The sequence below is a fragment of the Periplaneta americana genome, chromosome 1 (genome assembly GCF_040183065.1).
Source record: "Periplaneta americana isolate PAMFEO1 chromosome 1, P.americana_PAMFEO1_priV1, whole genome shotgun sequence".
NCBI classification, from domain to species: domain Eukaryota; kingdom Metazoa; phylum Arthropoda; class Insecta; order Blattodea; family Blattidae; genus Periplaneta; species Periplaneta americana.
Window position 1 is genome coordinate 183,668,980 of NC_091117.1, and position 21,990 is coordinate 183,690,969.

General features: G+C 34.2%; 1 protein-coding gene across 15 annotated transcripts in view; it reads left to right on the plus strand.

Annotated features, from left to right (window-relative positions):
- Positions 1-21,990, plus strand: part of DIP2 (disco-interacting protein 2) — a 686,249-nt gene that overhangs the window by 607,857 nt on the left and 56,402 nt on the right. For all 15 annotated transcript variants that reach the window (XM_069833532.1, XM_069833554.1, XM_069833546.1 and 12 more), the window contains 9 exons: positions 1,525-1,641; positions 3,035-3,240; positions 6,033-6,156; positions 6,850-7,055; positions 9,068-9,295; positions 13,280-13,541; positions 17,539-17,773; positions 20,084-20,223; positions 21,752-21,969. In XM_069833532.1, coding sequence (XP_069689633.1) covers positions 1,525-1,641; positions 3,035-3,240; positions 6,033-6,156; positions 6,850-7,055; positions 9,068-9,295; positions 13,280-13,541; positions 17,539-17,773; positions 20,084-20,223; positions 21,752-21,969 — 1,736 coding nt within the window. The remainder of the gene's footprint in view (positions 1-1,524; positions 1,642-3,034; positions 3,241-6,032; positions 6,157-6,849; positions 7,056-9,067; positions 9,296-13,279; positions 13,542-17,538; positions 17,774-20,083; positions 20,224-21,751; positions 21,970-21,990) is intronic.

Sequence of the window (21,990 nt, forward strand, 5' to 3'; positions counted from 1 at the left end):
TCTATACAGGCCTATTTGACACCTAAGTGTTTTTTACACATAATGTAGGTAACATGTGTAAGCCACCAGCGTAGCTCAGTCATCTAAGACCCTTGCCTGCCGATCTGGAATTGCACTTGGGCATGGTTTCGATCCCTGCTGGACTGATTACCTGGTTGGGTTTTTTTCCTAAGTTTTCCCCAACCATAAGGCGAAAGTCGGGTAATCTATGGCGAATCCTCGGCCTCATCTCGGCAAATAACATCTTGCTAATGCCAATCTCATTGACGCTAAATAACCTAATATTGATAGTTGATACAGCATCCTTAAATAATCTAATAGAAAATGTTTAAGACAGGTGAACAACAAGAATAATTTATTTCATCTGATGTCAAATTGTGCAACTTGGCAGATAACAGTTTACTTTTTCTAGAATTGGATTTACAATAAAATAAAAATCTGTATCTCCATTTTGTATCACATTTCATAGATTTTATTGTAATAATTTATTTCTTTCTAATTTAAACCATGTACTAGAAATTAACTGTAAAAGTGCAAAATAGAAACAAATAAACAATCATAAACAATATTTTCCAGATAAATAAGCACTTAAGAACATTTATAGAAATTATTTCTAAATAATCATAGCCTCCATTTTGATAGCATAAGAGAAGTCTCTTTACTGGAACACAGCATCGTTTATGAGGGACGAGGATGTCGCTTAGCCATTCTGGATCAAGCAAACTTCTTTTATTAGTCATGATACTTATGATGTTACTTGCACTACTGAACATTATTTCGTTTGACGCACTAGTGGCAGGTATAAATAATAAATTCTTTGCAAGCAATACTGGCTAAATGATGGTACTTGCATTCATTTCTTCTCCATTGTTGCAAGAGGTCTTCGTTATCATCAAACTTTGCATTCACATGGTAGATATCAACTTCATCAGCGTCTTTTGTTACATGAGTTTCATCTTGCCATTACACAAAATGTTTGAGTCTTCTCTGGAATATTGCATTTTCATTGTTATGGGTACCTATCCCAAGTAGCAGAAGAGGCTTCTGTATCAGACAACAGAAAGATAACATATTATGAAAATTGCTTGAAGTGACAGGAAGGAGAGGCTGAGGGAAAAGTAATGTATGAATGTAATTACAAACAACTGAGACTACCTAAATATGTAACATTTTCACACATTGAGCGTACATCTAGCCTCTCATTTTCACTAACTGTTACTTTCCTCATGAGTGATGCCTTATTGGTGTTACTTATGACTGCTGACTAAGCACTGATCATCAAACGAAAAGTGATATACTTACTGACAATTTTTTATCATGGTCTTTGATGACTCATTTACTTATTGGATGCTGAACATAACCTTGCTTGCAAATGATTCATGTCTGATAACTGTTGATGGAAAACTCTTCTTCTTCGTCTTCTTTTTTTTTTTTCTTTTTCTTTTTTTTTTTTTTTTTTTTTTTTTGTAATGTATTTTTTACTATTTATCTATAAAAATATAATAATCTTGTATTGTTATACAGACCAACAACCTCCCGATGTAACGCACAATACAGCGCAGTCACGACGGATGACAGCTGCTGACAGAGTCAACCGATATAATCAATCTCGGCAATCATCTGCCTCAGATGACAACATGGGTAAGTAACAAACACGAGTGTTATTGTAGGACAATATAAGACGTAAAGGTTTAACCTCGCACTATCATTCTTTGAGGTTAGCAAATCAAAATCTTTCCAAGGCATATTAACTTCAACAAAATATTCCGAAACTATTATTCATTTCTCTACAATTAGAGTATGCTTATTCAAAGCTGAACATCTTCTTATAATAGAAAATAATTAAGGAATTTCCAACAGTATATTTGTAATTTTATTTGAGTTTTTCTTATGTTTTATTTTATAAATCAGTAAACAGTGGATTAATGGCACAGGTTGTCTAATTTCAACTATGTAGTTTTTGAATGTATCTGCTAATAAGGAGGTTGAGATAGACGATACAATAACTAAGTTTAATTCTGTGTGCACTATCAAACTAATATTAAATAAAGCTATGGAAAAGATCCAATTAGAATTTTATAAACAGTGGCATTACCTGTGGATTTATATAGACACGAATTACATATAATGAGAAAAGTACTAAATTCAGCATGTTTTGCTATTAGATCTATGCAAGAGATAGTAAATATCAGTACCTTAAAAACAATATACTTTGCATATTTCCACTCGGTAATGAGTTTTGGAATAATATTCTGGGGAAATTCTACAGATAGTAACAGTATATTCCTACTACAAAAAATATTAATTAGAATAATAGTGGATATCAAATCTAGGGAATCGTGTAGAACTATTTTCAGAAAATTACAAATAATGCCTGTGTCTTGCCAGTATATTTTTTCATTAATAAACTTCCTCGTATGTAATCGTGAAAATTATGTAACTAATTCAACAGTTCATAGCATAAATATGTGTAAAAAATTTATTTCATACTCCATTCGCAAATCTATCGCACTATCAAAAAGGAGTGCACTATATGGCAGTAACAATTTTTAATAGCCTCCTTATGGTTAAAAAAAATCAAATTCAAAACGTAAAATTATTTAGGGCCAAATTGAAGAAGTACCTAATTTCTCATTCTATTCTGTAGGTGAATTCCTGACATTCAACAACGCTTCATCAATATTTCTGTGTTGTATTAAGTATTGATACCAAAACTTTGTGTTGTACTAGTAGAGTATATTGTAAAATTCTTCTGTATATATTTCAACTAGACTGTAATACTATTAAGATTTTTTCTTTTTCGCACAATATGTTCCATATTCTAGCTGTGAAGCAATGTATGAATACCATGGTATGTAAATAAATACAGTAAAATGCAATACAATACAATATGAAATTCTAAAAATTGGCACTTAGCCCCTGGAAGGAAAGATGGGTCTTCAATAGTATTATAAAAATAGTACAAAAATGTATGGTAGCAATGTGTTGTAAAATATATATGCACAATATAACCAAGTTTACTGATTGATTTCAGGGACAGTAACAGGGACTGGCAGGTGGAAAGTATCTGCCAAGATACAGCAGCTTTTGAATACGCTAAAACGACCCAAGCGGCGACCATTGCCAGAGTTTTATGAAGATGATGACATAGAGCTGGAAATCGCGGCTAATCCCAAAGATCCTAATGCTCCCAAACCAGAAGGCAGTTCCATGACATCTGCTTGTGGTGAACAGCTTGTGGTGTGTATACTTGCCTGTCTGATTTCGTTATTTCATTCACTGGCTGATAATTTCTTAAGACTGAATGTGAATGAACAGGAACTCTTACAGCTTTCTAACTATATTTTCAATACAAAATATCAGCTTTTAGCTTAACTGGACCTTATATTTTCCTCAACAGATACCAGTAGTAGCTGAATGTAAGCAATTTGGGGTGAGAGCATCTTGGTGAAGAATGTATTTTTGAATATCTCTCAATTAATAACATTCAATAAAAGAATTGTATTCCAATGGATACCATCCCATTGTGGAATCCTGGGAAACGAGAATGCGGATGCTTTAGCAAAGAAAGGCAGCACTGCTACTTACAGACCTATTAGTAAATCTACGTATTACTCTGTGAAAAGATTTATTAAATTTACATACCTAAACTTCAACAAACAAAATTTGATAACACAATCCCAAGGGAAAAAATGGAACTCTCTACATCATAATCCACGCAAATCGTCTGTAGCTGCATTTAGATTGACTGTTCGGCCAAGCACCTGCATAGAATTGGAATATATCAGTCCCCTAACTGCCCATTGTGCAATTCAAATCAAGAAATGGATTCGGAACACCTCAAAATCTGTGCTTCAGTGGCTGACTATGACAATATCTTTGAAAAATATTGGAGTGCAAGAGGTCAAATGACTTTATTGTCAAACGCCTGGCATTAGAAAACAATAACATTTTTTTAATAGGCTATATCTATCTGTTGCAGTGATGCCTCAATATAAGAAAACTTTGTGGTTGCAGTTTGCTGACAAGTAGAAGTATATCATTTACAAATAAATACTGAACATGACACTAACTCGATTAATAAGCTATATTACAGCCACATACATAGATCTAGATGAGTTGCAAAGTAGAGTACTTGAAAATACATGCTAGGGAGACTGCAATGCAGTTCTGTAGAAACATGGTGGTGACTCAGATAGCTTTCACTACACAGCATAAAACAGAAAACAGAACTAAGCACAGCCTTATAGAGCTGTAGAAGAACTAGAGTATGTGCCCATTTATCGTGAATTAATTATGACAGCAATTGTCTGGTGTGAAAAATAGCAGAATATTACTGTGCCACTGCTGGGGAGGATCATCGTGCTAACCACACGATACCTCCATTCTGGTTGGATGATCGTCCACCTCTGCTTCGACATGTGAACGTGAGGCCACCAGCCAGCTGGTCGATCTGGGCCTTTCAAGGACTGTGGCGCCACGGATTGTTACTACTATGCCACTAGTAATGCTGGTGGGCAAAGGCAAATTGGGATTTCCCAATCTCTGATCGAGTCAAAAACCCTGATAGAACTGATATTTCACCCTTGCCGTGAATTTCGGCGAAGTCTGGAGGGCCTAATTAGTCAAATCCATTCTCCTCACTTCCATGCTGGGACCCCCAGGGATTTTTTAAGATGCGAAAGATAGAGCAGTGTGCGGAAAGCAACAGGAAGCTACCACATTTATCTTTTCCAAGAAAAACTGCAAATATGGCATGACGAGTCTTTCCACAGTAAAAGTGTATATATTATTTTGTGGACCTAGAAAAGGCATATGATAGAATGGATTGGAATAAACTTATGGGAATTCTGAAGAAAAATGGCGTGAATTGGAAAGAGAGGAGGCTCTTCAGTAATCTTTATATGAAACGAGTTAAAGTCGGGATAGGAGAAGAAATATCAGAAAGAAGTGAAATAGGGAGATGAGTACGACAAGAATGCCCTTTATCACCTACCCTGTTTCAACATCTACGTGGAGGATTTGGTGAATAACTGTTATCAGAACATGAGAAGGTTGATAGTAGGAGGAAGAAGAATATGATGTGGTATTGTTAGCAAAAGAGAAAACAATAATAAGGGACTGCTACTGGAGGTAAATGACAGATGTGAGCAATATGGGATGACAATTAATGCAAACACGACGACGACCATGTTATCGGAAGAAAAATAAAAAGGGTAAACTTGTGAATTCGAAGTGAGGCAGTGGAATAAGTGGACAGCTTCAAATACTTGGGGTGTACTATAAGCAGTAACATGAGCTGTTCCCAAAGGAAGCTTTTAATAGAAAAAGGAGCATCTTCTGCGGACCTCTGGAAAAAGAACTAAGGAAGAGACTAGTGAAGTGCTTTATGTGGATTGTGGCATCGTTTGAGACAGAAACATGGACATTACGACGAAGTGAAAAGAAATGACTAGAAGTATTTGAAATGTGGATATGTAGAAGAATGGAGTGTGTGAAATGGACAGACAGAATAAATAATGAAGTTGTGTTGGAAGGAGTGGGTGAAGAAAGAATGATGCTGAAACTGATCAGGAAGAGGAAAAGGAATTGGCTGGGTCACTGGCTGAGAAGAAACTGCCTACTGACGAATGCACTGGAAGGAATGGTGAACAGGAGGAAAGTTCGTGGCAGAAGAAGATATCAAATAATAGACGACATTAAGATACTGCATATGGATCATATGCGAAGACTAAGAGGAAGGCAGAAAGTATAAAAAAATGAGGAATGCTGGGTTTGTAATGAAAGACCTGCTCTTGGGCAGAACACTATGTATGAATGAATGAATGCATGAATGAACGAACTAGTAATGCTAGATACAGACTCCTTCATACCGTATCTTATTAAATCAGTAAATATTTACGAATAAGAATGAGAAAAAAACAGGTTAGAAAGTGAAGTGAGGATGTTTTACTATGATTTGACATTTGAAGTATATGAAATTACAGTATATTAATATTTTCTTACTATTTACTTGTTAATTATGTGAACAGGTTCCATCTGGCTTGCCAAGAAATCTGGAAGCAGCAATTCAGAGATATGGCTCTGCTACTTACAAAGCTCCTGTTGCAACAGTCCTAGATCCAAATGGAAAACTTAGCATAACACTCACATACGGTAAATAACCTTCATAACACTGTTACGAGAAATAAATCTAGTAAAAAATGAGCAGTCAAATACTGCTTTTGTGGATATTCTATACACCACATTTTTAGATTTTGTATGGAGCTTTTAAGTTTATAATGGCAATGTTAATATAAAATGAATATATAGAAAATATGCAGTCATTAAATAAAGAACATTTGGAAAGAAATCCGTATTTTTAAACTGGTACAGAAATTTAAGTATTATTCTACTTCTCATAACCAGACAGCGGATTTTCTGTCCCGATACTGAATGTCAGTTCCAGGGAGATCATTGAACTCATTGCTACTCAGGTTGAATTACCTGTCTCTGTGTGTTTTGTATCTGGTTTGAATATAACTAGAAGATTTTTAGAGTATTGCATGTAAGTTTGAAAATTAAGTTCTGTTTTCAGTATCACACGAAGTTGAGGTTATGAAGAGGTTACTTGAAAGACTAAGAACTTATTTTAATTACAATAACTGTTTAAAAACTGTATTTTTTTTCACACAATATTAAAAATTATAACAGCAGGAAGCTATAACAGAACTATATATTCTTAGTTTGCGTAGTTAGTAGCACTGTTGATTGTAGTTTCTGTAATCTATTCATCATTACAGAAGACAAGATAAGTGATTTGAAGGGACTGTTTGTTACATGCACATTTATGAATACGTTGTGTTACAGGCAAGCTGCTCAGCAGGTCACAAAAGATTGCCTACACACTATTGAATAAGGCATTCAGCAAAGGAGGGGAGACGTGTTTGAAGTCCGGTGACCGCATTGCCCTCGTCTATCCCAACAATGATCCTATCAACTTCGTCTGTGCGTTCTATGGTTGCCTTCAGGCAGGCATTGTGCCTGTCCCTATCGAAGTGCCACTAACACGAAGGGTAAATTGTAAATTCTTAGTTATAATCCTTATGGCCTTTTTGTTTTTGTTTGTTTGTTTTGTTTTGCTTTTACTAAAAAGTACTAATGTACCTCAAAATAATTACAAGTACTTAAAACTTCGTAACTAGTTTAAGTATCTTTACTGTACTTTAAGTCTTCTTTAATATACCGTAACACAGTGATTGTGTTTATTAGAGACTGTATTCCATCGTGTGCTAGAACTTAACATCTCAAATATTTTGAAACTGCATATAGGTTCCATCTTCAGGCTAATGCAATAAGACCTGAAGGACCATCTGCACTGTTGTGCCCATTATGCCTGTCTATTCCAAACAACTGCACTCTGCTCATTATACACCTTACTGTGTTGAAGAGTTAGAGCAACTCATGCCATATTAAATAAAATAAACATTTTGTGAAATTAGTTATCAGAAAATAAATAAAACAAACAAACGAAACCATGATACAGAAAAGTGAAAACTTTAACGAGTTTTCTTTTTCGAATTTTTTGTACCATTGATTTCAACTTATGAAATTAAAGATAATAACATATTTTTTTTTGTAGAAAGGAGTGAGTGATGTGGCAGGAAAGAAAAGAAATTCAAGAATGCCGCAAAAATTGTAATCATTTTCGCTAAGTATATAATAACTATTCACTTTTATTATTAAGTCCTTATTTATAAGTTGCGATACAATATTTTTTATATATTTTGTAATGTGAAAAAATTGGAAATTCGAACTTTTCTGACCCTGATTAGTCAGAGTTATCAACTGCTGGATTTTTATTTTTCTTCTCTATGACCAGATGATTATTAAGCTCGCAAGAATGTTCAAAGTGTATGGATTAAAATTTGTCAGAGAATTATGGATTTTTAAGAGGAATGCAGGTTCTTACCATGACTTCATTTGAAGAGGAATTGAAGCCATGAGTCCTATTTCATACCTTTGTGGGTATGAAAAAACTCTAACCCTGAATTAGAGAGCTTCATGTAAAACTCATAATCATTTTTCCCTAATGTCAAAATTCAGTTTCGCTAGTCATTGTCTTTTTTATCATCAGTATAATGAACTCTGTTGTTGAGGTTTTACCATCACATTAATGGAATGTGACACTGCAAAACTAGCATGTTATAGATGATAGTCAATAGAAACCAATCACTGATATTCATAATTTCATGAACATACTTACTATAGGTTGTATACATGATATTTCAGGCCAAAGCAAACATTTTTGTGAGACAGCATGGGATCAGCGACTCTTCATTATCCAACTATGCAATGACCAAATCGTATTAGTAAAAAATGAAAAGGAAAACACTAAAAATTCATTGTTTCTTAAATGACAACAGTTGTCCAAAGTATCCTCCATTTACTTGTAATCAAAGCTTATAGCAATGGGCCATGGATTGTCTCATCCTTTCTAACATCCCTGGAGCATCACAGGTTGTTTTTATTGCTGTCATGATTCTGTGATGGAGATCCTCGTCATTGTCGACTGCCATGGCGAGAACCAAATTGTCCATGTGGTCCCACAAAAAAGAAGTCAAACCAGGTAAGATCTGGTGATCTTGGTGACCAAGCAACCAGTCCAGCATGACCAATCCATTGACTGGGGAAGATGACATTCATGAAATGACGAACATTATAGCGCTAATGCACTGGATAACTATCCTTCTGGTACCACATCTGACAGCCAAAGATAAATTCTTAAGCAAGTGAGGAAGCGTTTCTGGGAGAAAGTAGAGTAAATATCACTGTTCGGATATGGTGGAAGAAATATTGCATCAATCATTGTTATAAACACAAGCTTACAAACTGACTGGTGACTGCCACAGTGTCCAGTACAAGTATTTGATGCTAACTTTCAGACACTATGCTTGGTCGTTGCATATAGGGATAACAACGAGTTGCTGAACTCAGTTTACCTGACAGAAACTGTATATCTTGGCCTTCCCAACTACCCATCCCAATTTGTGTACCTACAGTATTCTGAAACACTATATTTTCTCAGGATGCAGGTTCGCAGCAGATTGGATTCCTGCTAGGAAGCTGTGGTATTCAGGTGGCTCTCACGTCTGAAGCTTGTCTGAAAGGTTTACCCAAAACAGCTACTGGAGAAGTAGTGGCATTTAAGGGGTGGCCGAAGCTGCAGTGGTTCGTCACAGAACACCTTGCTAAAACTCCCAAAGACTGGTTACCTCCTCCGAGACTAACAGATGACACTCCAGCATATATAGAGGTAAGACACGGTAAACACATCCTGGTACAAGGAAGTTTGCTATTACAGTAAGTAAACTAGTGGTTCCCGAACTGTACACCATTGGTTGGGAAAAATAATGTGGTGGTGTACAGTGTAATCCATTGGTTTGAGAAACATAGTGTCCAGTAGATATATGTATGTATTTATTTACACTGCAAGTGGGCAAGTACTATGTGGCAGTGGTATACACAATATAAACAATACACAATAAAATGATAAACAATACACAATAAAATCATAAACAATACACAAAAAAATTTACAATACACAATACAATTATACAATACACAATACAGTTATATACACGATACAATAAGAATACACAATACAATTTAACACAATAATTACAATTCATAATAAAACATAAAATACCTAATTTTACAATACAACCTACATATGTATAGGCCCTACATAAGTTTCAATAGTCTTTCACTTTACTCTCATCTCACTCACTGTAGTGGCACTATGACGCATTTCACTGACACTTTAGGACACATTTCATTAACACTATAGAACACCTTTCATTGACACTATAAATTATCACTGATCAGAACTATTCACTGCACTGTAAAACCATAACTTCACTGACTCACCTCGCTTCACTGATACAACAGTTCAAATAAGTCAAATAATTACACCCTTATGCATACTTATAAACAGAACTACATTTAAGCTAAACATTTCTAGTCTAAGACCTTCTTACACGCTACTTTTAAATTATTTGCTACTTTTAAATTATTTACAATTCAAACAAGGAAGTAACTCATCAGGCTAAATAAATACATGTCACCTTAAAAAATTAAATGTTAAATTTCACCTTAATTTTAATTTGCATTTCATACACAACTTTTTAAGTTATTCTTGAGTCTCCTTATGGAAGGACAGCCCTCAAAGACCACTGCAGGTAGGTCATTCCAATCATTTGTAGTTCTATTTAAAAATGAGAATTTACCTACATCCGTTTTCTGTTTCCTACATTTGATTTTAAAATCATGATCGTTCCTACCATAGTACGTTGGCTTTTCTAACCGAGCCGTTATGTCTACCCTTGCTTTCTGACCTAGATGTACTCTATACAATGATGTTATTCTAGTTTTCCTGCGTCTGTTTTCCAAAGTTTCCCATTTAAGTTCTTTTATCATATCGTTTCCATCTTCTCTTTTACCTTTAACAAATTTAGCTGCCCTATACTGGATTCTTTCTAAGGAATTTATCTGATATATTCTATAGGGATCCCAACATGTAGTTCCGTGTTCCATTAACGGTCGCACTAACGTTAGATATGCTATTTCCCTCGATTTGGTGCTAGCCTTTCTCAAGATTCTCATAATAAAGTGAAGTGCCCTCCATGCTTTACCCGTAACATTATCAACATGCTCTCCCCATATGTTCCATTTTCATTGGAATTGCCACATATTATAATGTTCCAGTATTTCCGTCAGTTTCACCTAAAATTCCGTTTCATTCTGTCTTGATTCGAAATTAATTTCAGATATTTAAGAAAAAAACTATGAGTATGGTCACTCTGCAAAAAAAGCATACATTACATAACCTTTTAAAAACTTTTTTTATTTATGTGCAATATTGTTTCTAATTAATTCTGTTAGGATACAAATATTTAAGTTTTTAGGATCTGATTACTTAATTAGTAATTTGGCACTTAGGCCAATATGAACTGAGAAAGTTTAAAAATATTTGCAGTAGATAACTTTCATGTTAACATAATTTTTAATTTAATTTGAAGGAAAGCTTATGCTATGGAATTTCAATATAATACAGTAGTTTGATCAGCATAATTTCTTTGTTTTAACATTCATTATTACCCAGCTACTATGCAAACAACAAATGCACTAAGTGAAAAATACAGGTAAATTAGGGGAAAAATGCAGATTTTCTAAAATAAAAATCCGAGATGAGCAAAGAAATATAAAAATGATAATTAACATTTACCAAACACTTCATAAGAACTTCGTACACAAAATAACTACAATTTGACAACTCAGAATAAAACTCTGACCATTTCATAGGCTTAGTACTGGATGTACTGTATGTCAAGGGAGAGACGAGAGAAAGAGAGGTAAAATAAAAATAAATAAATAAAAAAAAGGAGAAAGATGAAGAGAAGAAGATATGGGAGTGTGGTATTGCATGGAACTTACCAAGGGAAACCATGCTGGAGCTACTTTGTTTACCTACTGTGCTATTTTATAGAACATCCACGACTGACAGTTGAAGATAAGTAAAGTATCTCTAAGTGTGACAGTACTGTAGGATGGTTTCTTTTATTGTTATAATGCCTATCACACCTTCTTAGGAACCTAAGTGATATTAATGGTGATGAGAGTGGAAGAAAGCAGAGGCTAGAAGTGGTATGTTTCACAGGGTTTTTCTTGCAGTTGTCTATAATGTTACTAAAATTAATTTATAAAAACTGTTTAAAACACAAAAATTAGAAATGCACCAGTAATATGTATACAGAAAGGAAAATGACAAGTGATTAAAGTTGATGGGCATATGCTCATTTGTTGTTGCCACAGAAGAAATGGGGAGAAAGCGAACTCATTATTTATTCCACAAGCTTTAGTAGTACCTTTCTGCTTATGACAGTTTTCTTCCTGCTGAAGAAGCTAGAACTAAAAAAACTCTCTGGCATAACATTATGTATGAAGAACGTTCTATAATGAACCACCTGACATAAAAGACGCAGTGGAAAGAAGTCCTATATAAACCAAGAAAATAAAGCAGTCGTAATAGTCAGATCGGAAAAGAAACCTATTTGTTTTGTAAAACATGTACAGTATACAACTTGAATTCTTTTTTTATTAATGTGAATGCTCTTTTGCAAGAAAAATGGAACACAACTATGAACAAATATTACTTGTTAACATATGACAGCCTGAGGAAGAGAATAAATCTGGCAGATAGTTTAAAACCAGAAAATTACTTCATACTAACGATAATATTATCATTTTTACAGTTTATTCATCTCCGTGAGCTAGAATTTGAATCCTCTACTTTATGATCATTGATTTTAATTAAACAAATATTTTTATTCCTTGGATATCAACTCGTTTAATGTTTAGTAATATCCCAAATAGTTTTTATTTTATTATCTGAATATTTATGGATATCTCAGATGAAGAAACCCAATTATGACTATGTTTATTTATTTATTTATTTAACCTGGTAGAGATAAGGCCATCAGGCCTTCTCTTCCCCTCTACAAGGGGATTACAACTACAATATTAAGAATACAATTACAATTAATATTAAATTTACAGATACAATAAAAATCAAAGTACTAAAAGATTAACTGATTAATAAAAGCTATACTTAGTTTGTGACATAAAAAAACCTTACTTTTAACCGATTAATTCCAGTAACAAATTCCCAAAATGGCTATTATATTTTTTATAAATTTCCTACTTTTAATTGCAGATGACTCTGCTGTTTGCCTCTAATAATGTCCTCTGGTATCTGAAAGTAGGAATCATATGTTTTCTATTTCTAATCTTGGAAGGAGTGCAGAACAAATTGTGTTGGGGTAGTAGTAAAAGGGGGCGAAAATGTACTCACTGCTTTTCTATTTTAAAACATATTGATGAAATATGTTACAACAAATATCTGTGCGAACTAAAATTGCAGTGAGTGTTTTTGAGTAAAAATATACTTTAACCTATCACCTTAAATGGTACATTGCTTTTCTCCGCCTCCCCCATGTGGTGCCTTTTTCCCTATACCTACCTCACTTTACCTCACAAAGTTTCAAAGCTAAGATGTAGACTGTACTAAGAAGTAAGTATCATTATTTTGGTGTTACTGTTGTTAGGAAATGTAGAAGATTTTGAAAGAAAAAAATAAAATACATTTCAGCAAAGCAAACACGAGCTACTAACAGTTGATCATACAGGACAATTCATTGTTTTTCAAGTGATAATTAATGTGTTGTTTTGTGATTGACAGTATACAACTGATCGTGACGGATCAGTGATGGGTGTCACAGTAACTCGGGCAGCCATGTTGGCTCACTGCCGCACTCTGACAATGGCATGCAACTACACAGAAGGCGAGAACATGGTGTGTGTGTTGGACTTCAAGCGTGAAGTTGGACTGTGGCATAGTGTTCTGACCAGTGTGCTCAACGGCATGCATGTAGTCTTCATCCCGTATGCACTCATGAAGGTCAATCCTGCCTCCTGGATGCAGATGATCACCAAGTACAGAGGTATGTTAAGTGATTTTAAAATTACTTCTAAATTATTTTTGGTCTTAAGAATTGGCCGAAGTATTACAGTAAAACATTGTATTAAAACTTTATTGAGAAAATTAAATGTTACATATAACTAAATTAGAATTTCTTAAAATCAGTTTTTCTTCTATCATTCTTTGGTCTTAATTAGTGTATTGATTCGTTTTAGCATATTGTCAGTAATAGAGCTGAATTTGTTTGGGTTTCATGATATCATATTCAGCTCTGCAGTATACTGGGTGTTCAGTTCAAAGTGTGTCATGGCTCGCTGTATGCCATCATATGGCTACTCGATGAGCCTAGAGAATTCAATCTTCCTACACTTCCGCAGAGGTGTATTACCTATGTGTCAGAGAAGTTGCATAGCAAGTACGGCATTGTTTCTGAAGAGTACTTAAGGCCCATTCACAATGAAAATTAAACATAAACATAACGTAAGCATAAAACCTTGTGTCCATGTTATTTAATGAAAGCATTCACAATGAATTACATAAGCATAAACTTAATCTTAATCATAAGAGGTTAACATGAAAGTTTGCAAACTCCAAACTTTCATGCTTATGTTTATGCGATTTGGAAACAGTACAGAAGCTGAAAGCGTGTTTTCACTTTTTGTTTAACATCTCATGGGCTTTGCCTACAGGCAATATTTTGATCTATTGGCCGTGATGATAGCTAGGCGCGCAACATGGAATCATATGACGAAAAGTTGATTATTTTACATCTCCGTTTCTTTGATTTCAAATATTGAAAGCCATATACTGATGTCATTGTAGTTATTAGAAACATAAATTGAATAGCTACATCGTCAGTCATTGTGCAATTCTGTATTTTTATGTAATAGATTCTGTAGTTTTGTTGATTCGGTATGTTTGTTTCCACACACGTATTATGTTTACGTTATGTTTAATTTTCATTGTGAATGGGCCTTGGCTACTTAAGTTTGTGGCATATGTTTATGTGCTTATGTTAATGTTTACGTAATGTTTAATTTTCATTGTGAATGAGCCTTTACTGATATGTACGGTAATGCCGGTAGTGGCAGGAATGTGAACTGTTTGGAAACATGTACTGAGGTGGGTTTTTTTTCTTACTGTCGGTATATGGGGAGAGGGTTAAGACGATTTCTTACATATTTGTTGACATTAACTTCGACGGTCAACATGAACACGGAGCATTTGATTTGTATTGTGGAATGTTGCCGTACGCAACTGATGATAACAAATACCCTGCGTACGATTTGGCCGCGCAAAACACAGTTCAAAAGAGGTTATGGTAGCACACAGACAGTACAGACCGCCATCTGTTGCTACGACGTTCAAGTTATACCGTACACGTTCTCAAGTTCAGATTGAATGCCTTGATTAATAGGCAACTTCTCTGACATAAAAGCTGAAACTCACTTCAAATCGCTGACTCACAACAATGACGTCATGACACACTTTGAAATGAACACCCAGTATATTGACTATATCCCAACTCTGGCTACTAGCAACAGGCATCTATAATGAACACCGATCAAAATACCCCTCATTTCTCGTGAAAAACAACAACTGAATAGACTACAGTGGACTGTAGTGGACTTTATGTTGTCACCAAACAGCAGGATACATTAAGAAGATTGATCATATCATATTATTTCAAGCTTTTCTGTGAAGGAATTCTTTTTGGTCATATTCTTCCCTTAGTCTAAATTTGATTAAATTATTAAACTGATACAAAAACAGTAAAAACATAATGAATTTTATCTTTATATTTAGAACACAAAACAGAGTGAAATTTATAAATAGTCAACAATATTATTGTAAAGAACACAATATCTTACCAAAATAACTTTAGTTCAAAACAGTTTGTTTCTGTCTGCTTTTGTATCTTTGGTAGATATGTTCAGGGATTTGGAGGAAAAAGTCAAGATGAGAATAAGAAAGTTCAACTTTAGCGACATCTTTCACCTTGCATCTCATTAAAAAAAAATGAACTGGTTGTGGAGGTCACCTTGTCTGGTTTGCTCAATCCTGGGATTGAATCCACTTTATTATCTATGGGAAGCCATTGTCTACAGAACATCCATTCGAAGCATTCAACAACATTTAAAGAAAATCCTATTTATTTAAAAATTTTATTAATATTTTTTGTAATGTGAACTGTTGTAATGTTTATGTTAATTATTTAAACTTGAATAACTTATATTATTAGGCTTATATAATATGCGTAGTGGCCATAGTGAAGATAATCCTGGAAACAAATCGAAATTGGATTGTCTATGTGAACTAAGGAACTTATTACAAATAGAACCACCTTTTTAATGAATCTCTGAGGGATTACCTTTTTTCGTTAAATAGGGGTTTTTCGTAAAACAGGGTTTACATACAATGGGAAAGAGAGGCTAAAATTACTAGTTTTAACATGTGTGTTGTGTGCCAAACATATAATTAGGCCTACAGTTATTATTTACAATCAATTACATTATAATTGTTTTCTAAATCTTCAATGGTGAGGCATGGTGTTTGGTTGAACCCCAACCACACTGAAACTTGGCATTGAAAATTTCTTCTTCCTCCTTCATTATTTCTCATAATAAAGTAGATGGGAAAAACATGCTTTTTTGCCATGTGCTGTTGTTTGAGGATTAGCTTTGACATCCCTTATTATTTTCACTTTCTTTCCGATAGTTAATTTCTTCCGTTTAGTCGCCAGTATAACAATGCATAAACAGCATAGATTAACAAAAAAATTTTGAAACAGGATTCACACAACTACCGAGAACAAAGCAAGCAAAGCAACCACTCTGTGAAAGTAACTCGAAGGAGACCATAAATAATGATGTCCACACCTGTGGAGTAACGGTCAGCACGTCTGACCGCGAAACCAGGTGGCCCGGGTTCGAATCCCGGTCAGGGCAAGTTACCTGGTTGGGGTTTTTTCCGGGGTTTTCCCTCAACCCAATACGAGCAAATGCTGGGTAACTTTAGGTGCTGGACCCCGGATTCATTTCACTGGCATTATCACTTTCATTTCATTCAGACGCTAAATAACCTAGATGTTGATAAAGCGTCGTAAAATAACCCAAAAAAAAATAAATAAATAAATAATGATAAATAATAATGACGCCACATGGCACTGCATTACTGTCGATTGAGATGCACTATCGATTATGCCAGTATTATTTTTTTATTGAAAGTCGAGTAGTTATTTCGGGCTTCATTATCACAAAATCCACTGAAAAATATTCCTTAAAAGCAGGATTTTTCTTAAACCGAGTTTCCTTAAAAGTGGGATTTAATTATATTATTCTTATGGTAATTTGGCTGGGACTTACCAGATTAATCTTTAAAAACGGGAACACTAAAACAGGGTTTCACTGTCTGTTGTTTTAAAGTGCTGAATTCACTCTGAAGTGTGTATCAAAAATCAAAGTTTTTTGTGTTACTGTGATACATTTTTACAAACTTCTCTCTTTACATATTTTCCAATAGGCTTTTATAAGTTTTATAATAATAATAATAATAATAATAATAATAATAATAATAATAATCCGTGGCACTACAGCCCATAAAGGGCCTTGACCGACCAGCCGGCTGCTGGCCTCACGCCCACATGCCGAAGCAGAGGTGGACGATCATCCAACCAGAATGGAGGTATTGTGTGGTTAGCACGATGACCCTCAGAGCCGTTATAGCTGGCTTTCGCAACCAGATTTCGCTGCCTATCGTAGCTCCCCAAGTGCATCACGATACTGGGTGGGCACCACTCTCATACACTGGCCGAAATTTCATGAGAAAATTTCTTTCCCCATGAGGACTCGAACCAGCGTGCATTCCATAATACGAGTCCTAGGTAGGATATAAGTTTATAGACTTCTAATTAGAGTTGTTTCCAACTTAACACTAACTTACAATTTAACGTGTTTCATTGTATAGAAGCATGTTTTGCTTTTGCTGTAGAAACTTAAAATTTTTATGTCTGTTTGCAGCAAGTGTAGCTGTAGTGAAGTCCAGGGACCTACATTGGGGGCTGCTCGCAACCAAGGACCACAAGGAAGTGAGCTTGTCGTCATTACGGCTGCTTCTTGTAGCAGATGGGGCCAACCCTTGGTCGTTATCTTCCTGCGACCAGTTCCTAAGTGTGTTCCAGGCCAAAGGGCTCAGGCCTGATGCCATCTGTCCTTGTGCCAGTTCCAGTGAATGTCTCACTGTGTCAGTGCGAAGGTGAGTCCAGTAAAGTGTCATTCCATCCAATGACGATATAAAAATACCAAGATGATTTATATCTACTATTTTAAACATACCAGTAATTATTTTATTAATTGACAAACAGTAACTTCAAAAATAATGTACAAATAGTAGTGCATAATTTCAAAAATACAGTGATACATGAGTAAAACTAAGATGATGAGATTTAAAGGCCGGGACCCTTAGCACTTTTCAATCAATTTAAATTATGTATTAAATTATATCAGTCTCCAATTTTTAGTATGCTCTCAGATGTCTTTTGGATTTATATCAATGGCACTCAAATAAGTTCTTTAAAGAACTTAAATTAATGTAGTGACAAGGCATTTTTGCCATATAATATCAATTGATTAATACATTTATTGTTTCATTTTGAGCTAGATATTGTTATTTAATTCTTAGGAGCCGTGCGTCCATTATAGTGGCCAGTTAGTATTATAGTCGTGACGTGATATAATATTATGTTATAAATTGTATGTTATATATAAAATACTTTGATATTCTTTAATATATAACATTATGGACATTGCACTTGATTAAAACTATAAATTTTTTTGTAATGTTTTTTTGTTCCCCCCCCCTTTTTCTTTTAAAAAAAAAAAAAAAAGAGAAAAATTATTTCAACTGCAGTCAACTGAAACCCCATCAGCTTCCATGCGTACCATTATATCGATTGTTTACATGGGCCCTCCTCATCCTTTACCACAGACTCAATTGACTGCAGTGGACGGGATGTGAACCTGCGAACTTAGACACGATATGCTGACATTTTGATTTTAATATCTGGCTTAAAAGAAATAGCTGGCTTAAACGCTAGTCCTTTCGTTGTTTTATCGAAAACCATGGTTTGGCACTTCAGGAGTAGTTGAGATTTGTTAATTTCAAGCTTGCATACTGCTGCGATATTTCTACAAGTAATTTACACTAACTTTATGGCATGGCATCTCAAATCTGCTACACTGATTCGCTAATTTCAAAATTTGCGTAGGTGACTTCAACACTAATCTTATGATGTGGCGCCTCAAGAATTCTGGTTCAGTGATTCACTAATTTTAAAACTCAGTCACACATAGAGTCTCGTCTGACCAAGGAGATTTCAACAGTATCCCCTAAAATTTGTTTTCAACTACAGCACTGATTGTACTGCATATTCTTTACTGAATTTTTGGAAGTTCCAGTGTTAGTTGTAATTAGGTAAAATATATTACGTTTGGAGATAAATTATTAGGATCATAAAATTAAATATTTAATAACTTGTCAATAATGCATTATCTTGTACAGATATAACTGTGACTGGTGACTTTCTTATCGACTTCTTTTTTAATTGAATGTAGGCTATATCAACATTTCTTGTATTTAATTGTTGATGGATTGCAATAATACAGACGCATAAACAAATTTAGACTGAATGAAACTCACTGCTAGAATCAGAATAGTGCTGAGTGCCTAATTTATAAAACAATTTTTTGTGTAGGCCTAATATTTATTGCGTTATTTGTTTTATTAAGCTAAGCCATTCGTAAGTGTGGTTTCTTTAGGAAACTCACTCACGTTATATAATAATATACATATTCCACACATAGTAAAAATACATTAAATTTTTTAGCTTTAATTTTATCATAATTCATAAAGTTTATAAGTATATAAACATTATTTAGTGTTTACTATGAAATGGCTTAACTTTCGAAATATTATAAATGATAATATTGAGTAAAGAATGTAGCCTATCTCTGTAATTACTAGAAATCACGTTATCACTTTATTTATTTTTTAAGTTTTCCTATAGTGCAAAACGTGTGAATGGAGGAGAAAAGTATCTGGAACAGGACCAAGCAAGTTCTAAGGGTGTAGGAGTTGGGGAACGCCAAACCCACCGATTTCTTTCTGCCTCTAGTATAATACTATATGAAAATACTTTTGGATTAAAGATTATATATATAATTGAAGATGTCCATGTAGAGGACAGACGAAACAATTTAGTTGATAAATGTGTTTTAAATATGATGATGATGATGATGATGATGATGATGATGATGATGATGATGATAGCAATGACGACGAGGAGGAGGAGGAGGATGATGATGATGATGATGATGATGATGATGGTAATGGTAATGGTAATAGTGTGACAGACTCTTCACTTTTTTTTTTTGCTTTATAATAAATAGTATTTTACTAACAGTGAATTAAGTATACTTATCCTCTTTGTAGAATTTCTTTATTTCTATGATACAATTGTCTAGTTTCCAACTTCCATTACATTCATTTATTTAATTGCAATTGCAGGCCGGGCCGTGCAGGTGTGAATGCTACAGGCAGAGGTGTTTTGTCTATGTCTGGCCTCAGCTATGGCGTTGTTAGGGTTGATCAAGAGAACTCCCTTACTTCACTTACTTTACAAGACTGCGGACAGGTCATGCCTGGTTGTAAGTAATGCTAACACTTACTTTACATTTACTTTACATGACTGCAGGCAGGTTATATCTGGTTGTAAATAATGCTAACATTCTTAATTTTAGCCTGTTTTTACTAGTAGTTATTTCTATAAATAAGTGTTAAATATATAGTTTCCATTTTATTCTTTATTATATGTGAATTTCTTTCCTCTGTCTTCCTTGTGTTGCATTATGAAGTCCTTGGTATATACCGGTATGCATGTATGCATGCCAACACTGATTCAGAGAAAATTTGAGAAATCCCAATATCTCATATATATGGAAATTTGAGTGGAAGGAAGCATTGTTTCTTGTCCATCTCTCGAATAGTGGAATTTTAATATCTAAAAATTTATTGTTTTTAGTGAAATAATATTATATTAGGTTGTGTTAATAGAATAGTGCGATCACTAAGAAAGGACGAATCTGGTCGAGAGAGTCAAAAGTGTGAAAATTTACGTGAAAATGTTCTTAGAAATATGTGATCAGATACTTGGGAAGCAGCTGTAAAAAAGATTACAGTATAATATGGTACGATTGATTTGCAAAATGAATAGTGGTTAAGGCATAATGTGTGTCAATAGGATGGCGGAGATGCTGATTGAAAATTGGATAAAATTCATCTGTTATTATGCAGTTACTAATGAAGGGACAAAATTTTCATTTTAATATCAATAGTAACGAAGCTCTAGTTCTGATAGTTAAGCTATAGTTAAGGTGAGTTCCTTAAGGCTTAATGTATCAGGACGTCAATAACATATAATATGGTATAATATGCTTTGACAATGGTATGTAAATGTAAGTATAGTTATGAGTATCTGTATACAGCAATGTGAAGGTACACCATTACTTGTGTGTTTTTTGATGACATTAAATATATATATATATATATATATATAGGTCTTATTGTAAATGCTTACAGTAAACTGAGTTTGAAGAATCTCTGAAAGAGTTAATATGGAAATTATTGTTATTTAAAATAGTACAATGAAAGTTTAAATGTCAATCTTGACAATTTTAGTTAGATACCATCACAGAATCATACACACTTAGACCATGAACATGAAAACTGTTACAATAATCTCCAAAACGTGTTCACTAGATCTCAAAATGTTTATTTTCATTGAAGTATAATATTTTCTTTTTGTGGTTGCTATATTTCCTCCAAATAGTGTTACGTGCCAGTGGACATATGTCTTCTAAATGTAGAAATATTAAAATATTTACAAGACTTTTAAAATCAAACAACAGATACATATTCAATAAGAAAATAATTCGTCTAATTGAAACTAGTTGAAATCCAATTCCATTGCGAGTATTTGCCAAAAGCTATGGGTTTAAGTAACAAAGGATTTTCTATACTGTATAAAAAGGACTGTTCAATACTGTTATCAGTGGCAGGAATAATAATATTAATACTTAATGAATTAGAATGATTAAAAAGAGAGACATCATAACATAAGCATTTAGAAAGTTGTTGAGGTTTGTCATTCTTGGTGTCAATTATTTGTTCTTCCAGGTGTAATTGTGGTTGTGAAGATGGATGGACCATCTTATCTCTGCAAGACAGATGAAGTGGGGGAGATCTGTGTAAACTCGGGTGCTACAGGAAGTCAGTATTGGGGTCTCCAAGGACTTACCAACAACACCTTCAAAGTTCAACCCCTTGGCAGCGATGGAAAGTCAATAGGAGAAGCTGAATACACTCGTAGTGGTCTTCTTGGATTCCTAGGACCTGTAAGTTATGTCTACATCTTA